A 12,122-nucleotide genomic window follows, 5' to 3' on the forward strand; every position below is an offset into this window, starting at 1 on the left:
TTCTAAGGCAGAAGAGTGGTAAGGGCTAGGCAATGGGGGTTAAGTGACTTGCCCAGGGTCACGAAGCTGGGAAGTGTCTGAGGCCAGATTTGAACCTAGGATCTCCCATCTCCAGGCCTGACTCTCAATCCAATGAACCACCCAGCTGCCCCTCTAGGAATTGAAATCAAATTTGAAACCAAGTTTTCCCAACTCCAGGCCTGGCACTCTATTCAACTGCCACCTAATTTTTCCTTTCCTAACTATTTATTATATCTTTTGAAAGAAGTCATTAAGACTTCCGGTCAAGATGGCGGCACAGAAGCAGTGGAAGTTCAGACCTCAGAAACCCTTCCTTACAGATCACAAACAGAGTGCTCCTAGGCCACCGAAATTCAAGCTGAACAACACGATAGACCTGGGGAACCCTCCTCCTGGACCTGGATCAAAAGGTACCGCACCCCAAAAGCCAGAACCCTAGATCACTCGGATCTAAGGGGTAGGCAGAAGGAAGGTCCCAGGACCCATTCCCCCCCAACCCAGAGTGCTGAGCCCACGGCAGCAGCGGGAACCTCAGGACTCTGAGGACTCACCTTGAAAGCAACCTGAGCCAGTCTCCGGGGCACCCAACAAAGACAGCAGGGAAACAGAGAGAGAAGGGGGAAGCCTGTAGCCCCCTGGATGGGTCCTTCCATCTGAGTCTCAAGGGAGGTCCCAGCTTTAGGACACCAGCTGAACCCAATCCCATCAGGAGCCCTCAGAGCTATTGAAAGGACAGAAAACTCAGGGCTGGCAAAGGGGTTGCTCCGAAGAGCTTACCTTGAAAGTAACCCGGGCCAGATTCCAGGCATTCAACACAGATTGTGGAGGAGGAGGTTTTTTGCTTCAGGGCTCATTCGGCCCAAACCAGGTGAACCTAATCCCATCAGGACCCCTCAGAGCCCAGGCAAGCCACGACCCCTGACCCCTCCCCCCTTAGAGAGCAGGGTCTTCTGAAAAAAAAAAAAAAAAAAACAGAAACCTAGAGGCGAAGTCAAGATGGCAGCCTAGAAGAAGCATAGACCTGGCAGCCTGGCCAGAGCTTTGGAGATCCTCCAGATTTGCTCCAGCAATCCAGGAAGTTTAAAACTCAGAGTAAACCCAGCCCAACTAAGCTAAACTCAATCCCATCAAAAGTCTCCAGAATGCAGGGAAGCCCAGGCTCCCCATCCATCCTCATTGACTGCTGGACTTTAAGCCAATCAAAAGCCTCCAGAGGACAGGAAAGCTCAAACCCCCAACAACCCTCCCCAAGAGATTACACCAAGAGATCTTCTGTTAAAGCTCCAAGAGGGGAAACCAATAGAAGTCCCCAAAAAACAAAAAAATGAGAGGAACAAGAGCACAGACAAATACAGGGAGTAAAGAAGGGATGAATTTGAACAAACAACAGAAACAGAAGAAAGAAACTATAATAGACAGCTACTACTCAGCAAATGGAACAGAGGGGGAGAGATCAGCAAAACAATAAACCAGAAATCCCAGCGAATTGGATACAGGCTGTGGAAGAACTCAAAACACAACTAAGAGAGGCTGAAGACAATTGGGAAAAGAACTTAAAAATTAAGATAAGTCATCTGGAAACAGAGGCACTTGAAGTAAAACAAGAAAATAGTGTCCTGAAAGCCAAAATCATCCAGCTGGAAAATGAGGCAAAGGAGATAAAAGACGATCTTCAAAGAAAATCAGACCAGAAGGAAAAAGAGGACCAAAAAGCCAGAGATGAAATCCAATCTTTAAGAACCAGAGTAAAACAACTAGAATCAAGTGACCTCACAAGGCTGCAGGACACTATAAAACAAAACAAAAAGAATTAAAAAATTGAGGAAAATATGAAGCATCTCATTCACAAAACAGAAGATTTAGAAAATCGTTCAAGAAGAGACAATTTAAGAATAATTGGACTACCAGAAGACCATGACAAAAAAAAGCCTGGACATAATACTAGAGGAAATTATCCAGGAAAACTGTCCCGAGATCCTAGAACAAGAGGGGAAAGTGGAGATTGAAAGAATCCACAGATCACCCCTTGTATTTAATCCCCAACTGACAACACCAAGAAATGTAATAGCCAAAATCAAAAACAGTCAGATGAAAAAACAGATATTACAAGCGGCCAAGAAGAAGCCATTCAGATACAATGGAAACACAGTGAGGATAACACAGGATCTGTCTGCATCCACACTGAAGGACCGAAAGGCATGGAATATGATATTCCGGAAAGCAAGGGAACTAGGTCTACAGCCAAGAATAAAATACCCATCAAAACTGACTATATTCTTACAGGGGAAAGTATGGTCATTTAAAACAACAGAAGAGTTCCAAGCATTCATAAATAAAAGACCAGACCTGAAGAGAAAATTTGAAGTCCAAGCACAGAACTCAAAAGAATCATCAAAAGGTAATTAAAAAAGAGGGGAAAAACAACAACAACAACAACAACAAAATTTTAAGAGACTCAATAAGTTAAAATGATATGTATCCCTATAAGAAAAGAGGTCATTGGCAACTCTTAAAAACTGTTGCTATCACCTGAGCAGCTAGAAGAACTACACTCAGAGGGAACAGTGACAAACTGTATAGGATGAAAGGACAAGACATAAATACGTATATAGATATATGCATGCATAAATACATATACATGTGTATGTATATATATATACATGACTAAAGTTAAAAAAGAAAAGAGGTTATGACTAAAAGAAATGGGAAAAGAAACAAATGGGGGTAAATTTATATGTCACAAAGAAGTTCATGGCGGGAGGGGGGAGAACATCGATACACTGGAAGAGTAAAGAGGTTGGAGATAGAAAATACTCAACTCTTACGTACTTTGAAACTGACCCAAAGAGGGAAGAACAATCCAATCCATTGGGGAAGAGAATAGATTTGCGTCCTATAGGGGAGTAGAAGGGTAAAAAACAGACTGGTGGGGAGGGAAGCAGTACAAGGGAGGGAGAGGGTGGGGGGGAAATTTTAAAAAGACTACAGGGGAAAATAAGGGAGGGAATAAGAAGGGAGCGGGGTAGAAAAGGAAGTACAAGGGGGACTGATTTAAAGTAAATCACTGGACTAAAAGGTAGAGCTGAAGAAGAAAGGTTAGAATTAGGGGAGGATATCAAAATGCCAGGGAGTCCACAAGTGACAGTCATAACTTTGAACGTGAATGGGATGAACTCACCCATAAAACGTAGACGAAAAGCAGAATGGATTAGAATCCAAAACCCTACCATATGTTGTCTTCAAGAAACACACATGAGGCAGGTAGACACCCACAAGGTCAGAATTAAAGGATGGATTAAGACCTTCTGGACCTCAACTGACAGAAAGAAGGCAGGAGTGGCAATCATGATATCTGATAAAGCCAAAGCAAAAATAGACCTGAGCAAAAGGGATAGGGAAGGTAATTATATTTTGTTAAAAGGGACTTTAGATAATGAGGAAATATCACTAATCAACATGTATGCACCAAATAATATAGCACCCAAGTTTCTAATGGAGAAACTAGGAGAATTGAAGGAAGAAATAGACAGTAAAACCATATTAGTGGGAGATTTGAACCAACCATTATCAAATTTAGATAAATCAAATCAAAAAATAAATAAGAAAGAGGTAAAAGAAGTGAATGAAATCTTAGAAAAATTAGAATAGACATGGAGAAAAATAAACAGGGATAAAAAGGAATATACCTTCTTCTCAGCACCACATGGCACATTCACAAAGATTGACCATACATTAGGTCACAGAAACATGGCACTCAAATGCAGAAAAGCAGAAATAATAAATGCAGCCTTTACAGACCACAAGGCAATAAAAATAATGATCAGTAATGGTACATGGAAAACCAAATCAAAAACCAATTGGAAATTAAACAATATGATACTCCAAAACCGTTTAGTTAAAGAAGAAATCATAGAAACAATTAATAATTTCATCAAGGAAAATGACAATGGCGAAACATCCTTTCAAACCTTTTGGGATGCAGCCAAAGCGGTAATTAGAGGCAAATTCATATCCCTGAAAGCTTATATTAACAAAGAAGGGAAAGCAGAGATCAATCAATTAGAAATGCAATTGAAAAAACTCGAAAGCGATCAAATTAAAAACCCCCAGCAGAAAACCAAATTAGAAATCCTAAAAATTAAGGGAGAAATTAATAAAATCGAAAGTGATAGAACTATTGATTTAATAAATAAGACAAGAAGCTGGTACTTTGAAAAAACAAACAAAATAGACAAAGTACTGGTCAATCTAATTAAAAAAAGGAAGGAAGAAAAGCAAATTCACAGCATTAAAGATGAAAAGGGGGACAGCACCTCCGATGAAGAGGAAATTAAGGCAATCTTTAAAAATTACTTTGCCCAGTTATATGGCAATAAATACACGAATTTAGGTTATATGGATGAATATATACAAAAATACAAACTGCCTAGACTAACAGAAAAAGAAATAGAATTCTTAAATAATCCCATATCAGAAAATGAAATCGAACAGGCCATAAAAGAACTTCCTAAGAAAAAATCCCCAGGACCTGATGGATTCACCAGTGAATTCTATCAAACATTCAGAGAACAGTTAATCCCAATACTATACAAACTATTTGACATAATAAGCAAAGAGGGAGTTCTACCAAACTCCTTTTAAGACACAAACATGGTACTGATTCCAAAACCAGGCAGGTCAAAAACAGAGAAAGAAAACTATAGACCAAACTCCCTAATGAATATAGATGCAAAGATCTTAAATAGGATACCAGCTAAAAGACTCCAGCAAGTGATCAGAAGGGTCATCCACCATGATCAAGTAGGATTTATATCAGGGATGCAGGGCTGGTTCAATATTAGGAAAACCATCCACATAATTGACCACATCAACAAGCAAACCAACAAGAACCACATGATTATCTCAATAGACGCAGAAAAAGCCTTTGATAAAATACAACACCCATTCCTATTAAAAACACTAGAAAGCATAGGAATAGAAGGGTCATTCCTAAAAATAATAAACAGTATATATCTAAAACCATCAGCTAATATCATCTGCAATGGAGATAAACTAGATGCATTCCCAATAAGATCAGGAGTGAAACAAGGATGCCCATTATCACCTCTACTATTTGACATTGTACTAGAAACACTAGCAGTAGCAATTAGAGAAGAAAAAGAAATTGAAGGCATCAAAATAGGCAAGGAGGAGACCAAGTTATCACTCTTTGCAGATAACATGATGGTCTACTTAAAGAATCCTAGAGATTCAACCAAAAAGCTAATTGAAATAATCAACAACTTTAGCAAAGTTGCAGGATACAAAATAAACCCACATAAATCATCAGCATTTCTATATATCTCCAACACAGCTCAGCAGCAAAAACTAGAAAGAGAAATCCCATTCAAAATCACCTTAGACAAAATAAAATACCTAGGAATCTACCTCCCAAGACAAACACAGGAACTATATGAACACAACTACAAAACACTCTCCACACAATTAAAACTAGACTTCAGCAATTGGAAAAACATTAACTACTCATGGTTAGGACGAGCCAATATAATAAAAATGACCATCCTACCCAAACTTATTTATCTATTTAGTGCCATACCCAAGGAACTCCCAAAAAATTTCTTTACTGATTTAGAAAAAACCATAACAAAGTTCATTTGGAATAACAAAAGATCAAGGATATCCAGGGAAATAATGAAAAAAAAAACACAAATGAGGGGGTCTTGCAGTCCCAGACCTCAAAGTATATTACAAAGTAGCAGTCATCAAAACAATTTGGTACTGGCTAGGAGATGGAAAGGAGGATCAATGTAATAGACTGGGGGCAAGCAACCTCAGGAAGACAGTATACGATAAACCCAAAGATCCCAGCTTTTGGGACAAAAATCCACTATTCAATAAAAAGTGCTGGGAAAATTGGAAGACCGTGTGGGAGAGATTAGAAATTGATCAACACCTCACACCCTACACCAAGATAAATTCAAAATAGGTGAATGACTTAAACATAAAGAAGGAAACCATAACTAAATTGGGTAAACACAGAATAGTATACATGTCAGACCTTTGGGAGGGGAAAGACTTTAAAACCAAGCAAGACATAGAAAGAATCACAAAATATAAAATAAATAATTTTGACTACATCAAATTAAAAAGCTTTTGTACAAACAAAACCAATGTAACTAAAATCAGAAGGGAAACAACAAATTGGGAAAAAATCTTCATAGAAACCTCTGACAAAGGTTTAATTACTCAAATTTATAAAGAGCTAAATCAATTGTACAAAAAATCAAGCCATTCTCCAATTGATAAATGGGCATGGGACATGGATAGGCAGTTCTCAGATAAAGAAATCAAAACTATTAATAAGCACATGAAGAAGTGTTCTAAATCTCTTATAATCAGAGAGATGCAAATCAAAATAACTCTGAGGTATCACCTCACACCTAGCAGATTGGCTAACATGATAGCAAAGGAAAGTAATGAATGCTGGAGGGGATGTGGCAAAGTAGGGACATTAATTCATTGCTGGTGGAGTTGTGAACTGATCCAACCATTCTGGAGGGCAATTTGGAACTATGCCCAAAGGGTGACAAAAGAATGTCTACCCTTTGATCCAGCCATAGCACTGCTGGGTCTGTACCCCAAAGAGATAATTAGGAAAAAGACTTGTACAAGAATATTCATAGCTGCGCTCTTTGTGGTGGCCCAAAACTGGAAAACGAGGGGATGCCCATCAATTGGGGAATGGCTGAACAAACTGTGGTATATGTTGGTGATGGAATACTATTGTGCTAAAAGGAATAATAAAGTGGAGGAATTCCATGGAGACTGGAACGACCTCCAGGAAGTGATGCAGAGTGAGAGGAGCAGAACCAGGAGAACATTGTACACAGAGACTAATACATTGTGGTATAATTGAACGTAATGGACTTCTCCATTAGTGGCGGTGTAATGTCCCTGAACAATCTGCAGGGATCCAGGAGAAAAAACACTATTCATAAGCAGAGGGCAAACTGTGGGAGTAAAAACACCGAGGAAAAGCAACTGCCTGACTACAGCGGTTGAGGGGACACGACAGAGGAGAGACTCTAAAGGAACACTCTAATGCAAATATTAACAACATGGCAATGGGTTCGAATCAAGAACACATGTGATACCCAGTGGAATCAAGCGTCAGCTACGGGGGGTGGAGGGAGGAAAAGAAAATGATCTTTGTCTTTAATGAATAATGCATGGAAATGATCAAATAAAATATTATAAAATTTAAAAAAATTAAAAAAAAAAGAAGTCATTAAGTCCCTTCAAGGGTAGGGGATATGTTTTCTTTTTCCTTTGTATTCTCCATATTTTTATTATCATGCAATGTTGACAAGAAATAATATCATGAAGCTGTGTATATAAGAAATTGATTCAGAGAATTCATTTATATAAATCTGATCAAAAAGTACAAATAACCACGCTTTTTAAAAAAACTTATACCTGGTTTTCAACCTATTATGAAGGTCCTTAGCTACTGTCTAGTTTTAACATTCTTTTTACTAATTAGGAAACAATTTCAAGAGAAGTTAAATGATGTGCAGAGAGATGACTGCAGGTACTAGTGGCAATGTTGGCATTCCAACTCAGGTCCTGTGACTTCAAATCCTCTGCTCTTAGTAACTGATGATGACGATGACAGCATTAAATGATCTAGAGATGCCTTTCCATTGTGTTCATTATGCCTTTGTTTTTATTTGAAAATGAGTAATATAGAGGCAGTTAGGTGGCTCAATGGAATGAGAATCAGGCTCAGAGATGGGATACCCTGGGTTCAAATCTAAGCACAGACACTTCTTAGCTAGGTGACCCTGGACAAGTCATTTAATGCCCATTGCCTAGCCCTTACCACTCTTCTGCCTTGGAACTGACACTAAGTTTTGATTCTAAGATGGAAGGTAAGGGTTTAAAAAAAAAAAAGAAAATCAGTTTCACTAGTATGATAGATTTTATAAATCATAGTTAACTGATAATATTCAATTGATCCAAATGCTTTATTTATCAAATGTTCTGAATAAAAAGAATGCATTATAAATATATGCAGTTTGTCCTAATCAGACCATGCCTAGAATAGGATGCTCACTTCTAGATAACACATTTTAGGTCTTTAACCTTTTGTGTTATAAAACTCTTTTGCAGTCTTATGAAGCCTACAATCATCTCTGAATAATAATTTTAAATGCTTAAAAGACATCGGAATTAAATTCCAATGTTATTGAAATATTATAATTATCAGATTTTTTAAAAAATTGGTTTAGACCACCAGTTAAGAATCCCTGATCTAGTCTAACACAAAAGATACGATCATGAAATGAAAACTCCATTCACAATTCAATCCAGTGTTTCTGGTTCTTCAGTATATGAAAGGAACATTTAATAATTTAATAATAAATATTTTCCAACAGCCCTGTTTGCCCCATGCAATAACAATGCATTCTGTATAAAATCCATTCTCTATATCGGAGAGTAAATTCTTGATGACACAGGCTAAAAAAATAAAAATAAAGATATACAACACAAAAATACTGTATTGTAAGGGAGGAGAAAAAAACATTTCCATTTTATAGAACAGAAAACTACAATACAGAAAATATTAATGCCTTGCCCGTGATGACAAGGCTGATAAGATGTAAATTCAGGATTCTCAACCAAGACTTCTGATTCCACTGATGAAGTTTTTGAGTGTTGCTCCTCTAGCTCCATTTTCTCCATAAGTTCAGTGATTTTTATTGCACAATTTTGCATAATGGAGCTTTTTTGGTGAATGCCTATGTTATATCACAGGAGAACTGCCTGTATTGGACAAGACAAGATTCCAACAGAGGACTGCTGATAGAGGAAATTTCTCACTAGGAGCTTCCTACTGTAATACAATGAAATAATAGAATCCCCAAAAGGTTCTACTGTTATCCTGAACTATTATGTAAATCTTACATTCTTATTTAATGAACCTGAAATTTACATTCTCCTTAACTAAAATGCATGATTACTGAAAAGCTGCATCTCTCTATGTCTTCAAAAGCAATTGCTGATATGACTTAAAGATGCATTAAGGCAAATGACTACACACCAAAATCTATCAATTTTGAGGCACCTTGCCATTCAGCTATAATAGTTTAAGAGGTCCCCAGCTGAATCAATATACCAATGTATATCTTAGGGAAAACTACACTTGTGAAAATGCTCAGTACTTTCAATTCTCTGAAATTGCTCATTTACGTAAAAAGTCAATCCTCTGAAAGCCATTATCCACCCAGTGACCAATAAGGTAGAAAACTAAATTTTTTCCCTGATCTACACTCTCTGTCTCTCAAAAAAAAAAAAAAGAATTATACTTTAGGCACAGAATGATTGTTGCTGAATCCACAGGTCAGAAAAGGAAGGACCTACACATGGTAAATGCCATAAAATTAAAATTGGAGCACACTCTATGTTCACCGGATAATCCTTCCTCCAACTCCACTGTCTAGCCACAGATGTAGAAATGGAACAACCTGCTTGTTCCAGGGTCCCAGAGATTATTTTGTCATTATATCCTTTCTACATTCCCCACTCTGTTGCAAGAAGTAGAAGATACAGACTTGATCCAGTCATGGGGAAGAGAAGAAGAATGGGGAGGGCATGGTCCCCTAGAGAAAGGAACTGAAAAACTATGTAGAACACTCTCCGTACTTTTGCCCAATGCTGGAAAAAGAAGACTTTCTATATTCCAATCAGGAAAAAACTCCAAGAAGAAATCAGGGAATTGTTGATGGAGCTGTTAATTGGTATCATCGTTTCAGGAAAGCAATTTGGAATTACAAAAAGAAAGTCATTAAAATGTACTTACACTTTGATCTAAATTCCATTGCTAGAAATACAACCTAAGAAGGTGACTGATGAAAAGAAAGGTTCTATATACACCAAAATTATAGTATCACTTTTTGTGGTAGCAAAGAATTGGAAAGAAAGTAGATAATTATTGACTGGAGAATGTCTAAACAAAGTTTGAAAGTAATGGAATTTTAATATGCTATAAGAAATGATGAGCATGATGAATATGAAGGAGCATGGAAAGATCTATAGAAATAGGTACAAGATGAAGAGTAGAGAACCAGGAAAACACTATGTGCAATGACTCTATGTCCGACATAAAAGAACTACCACAAAACCATCAAAACTGAAAACTGGTAGGTAAATCAATATGACCATATTTGGTTTTGAATAAAAGATGAGAAGACGACTCTTCCCCAATCCTTTGATGAGGTAAGAGTTCACAATTGTGGGGTCTTACATACATAATCATTTTTTTTTTTGCTGTCAGGTGGTTTTGATGAAACTTTTGGGAAGAATTATGGGGGACATAGGGAGAAATGTAGGTGTTAACAAAACAAAAGATATTAACATAAAACATTTTTAAAAAAAGAATGAGTACACACACGAGTACTGATTAAAGAATCAACATGAAATATCTTAAAGAAAACAACTTAAAATATTCATTTCTTTCACAAGATCTATATCACACATATTTTAAGTTGAAGGTGATTTTTTTTAACAAACAAGAAGTGAAAATTCTGACTTTTCTGATAATTAGGTTAACAATCAATCTTTGATTCATGTTATATGGAACTTACAAATGTAGAAGGAAGAAAAAGAACTCCAAGTTCATAAGAGCGAATCATCAGTTGGGTACCATTTTTCTCCAAAGCTCCCCAAGCAGCCTTAGATAAATTTGCACTGCAAGAAAAAGAGAAAAACAGATCTAGTCATATAAGACAAACCTTTTCAAGTCTCTTCAAAACTTGGAGCTAAAAGAAAAACAACTTCAAAACAAAAAACTACAAATGAGTTTTCTTGAAGAGATTAAAATCTAATCAAAGAATATTCTGTCCTCAAGGTCTGAATATTTAATCACTAATAAGAGTAACTTCAAAGAAATTCTTCGGAAAGGCAACTCATTTTTTTTTTAATTTTAAATTTTAAAAAATTCTCCCAAAATTTAATTTTCTTCAAGCCCTTCAGTTTAATAAGAACTATTAATAGCATCAAACCTATCCTAATGTTGGGACAGTACTGTAACCATATTTCCTTTCCTGTTTTTATCCAGGAAGCAGCTAGGTTTTCACATCTAATCCAAAGAAAGAAAATCTAATTGGGTCTAAGATTAACATTATTGTTACCAAAAAAAAAGACATTTTTAACATCACCATTTGTATGATAAAGTATTGGTTTTGTGGTTCATTATTATTAAGAGGTAGTTAGGTAGTACAGTGGTTAGAACACTAGAAATAGTCTGCAAAAAAACTGAATTCACATATAACTTCAGACAATGACTAGCTATATGACCCTGGGCATATTATTTAGCTATGTCTGCCTCACTTGCCTCATCTGTAAAATGATAGCACTTGCCTTCTAGCGTTTTGTCAGCATCAGATGAGATAAAATTTGTTAAGCACTTTGAAAAGCTTAAATTTCTATACAAATGTTATTCTTCTTCTTGCTTTTATTGTGATCACTATGTCATATTTCTAAGGAATTATTAGATTACGAAGTACTTTTGTCACAGTAACTCTATGAAAGAGAGTACTAAGCACCAGAGATTCCAAGACTACTCAGAGTTATACAGTTGTGAATTGTAAGAGCTGGGGTTTTCAGATGCCAATTCTGTTTTTATTCCCCCCAAATAAGCCAACATAAGTTTGTTATTCCCATTACCTAGGCATCTGAAAAAGGTATATCTTTTGAACTTGAGAGTTTTGGACTGCAAAGCACTTAAAGCCAATTGGCCCTCTTCTCCAAGTTTGACTTTATTATGGTAATTCCTTCAAAAAAGGGGGCTATCAAATTCATTCCAGATCATAAGTGGAGAGAGTCAAAGCTCGTGGGCCAATTAGAATGGAGCTGGACTCAGGAGTAGGCTCTAAACTTTCAGGCTGATTATGAGAGAGAGATGCAGTCTTTTAGAAAAATACCTTTAAAAAGACTTATATGTACATGTGTATGTACATAAACATAGTAGTATATGTATTATAATACTACAAAAAGCATTAAATTTAATTTTAAAAGTTAACCTATTAAAAATATTAAAT

General features: G+C 36.6%; 1 protein-coding gene across 10 annotated transcripts in view; it reads right to left on the reverse strand.

The window, feature by feature from the left end:
• The window catches only part of TDP1 (tyrosyl-DNA phosphodiesterase 1), a 200,728-nt gene that overhangs the window by 41,608 nt on the left and 146,998 nt on the right, over positions 1-12,122 (reverse strand). For all 10 annotated transcript variants that reach the window (XM_007472638.3, XM_001366434.4, XM_007472639.2 and 7 more), the window contains one exon: positions 10,668-10,770. In XM_007472638.3, coding sequence (XP_007472700.2) covers positions 10,668-10,770 — 103 coding nt within the window. The remainder of the gene's footprint in view (positions 1-10,667; positions 10,771-12,122) is intronic.

The sequence above is a fragment of the Monodelphis domestica genome, chromosome 1 (assembly GCF_027887165.1).
Source record: "Monodelphis domestica isolate mMonDom1 chromosome 1, mMonDom1.pri, whole genome shotgun sequence".
NCBI lineage: Eukaryota > Metazoa > Chordata > Mammalia > Didelphimorphia > Didelphidae > Monodelphis > Monodelphis domestica.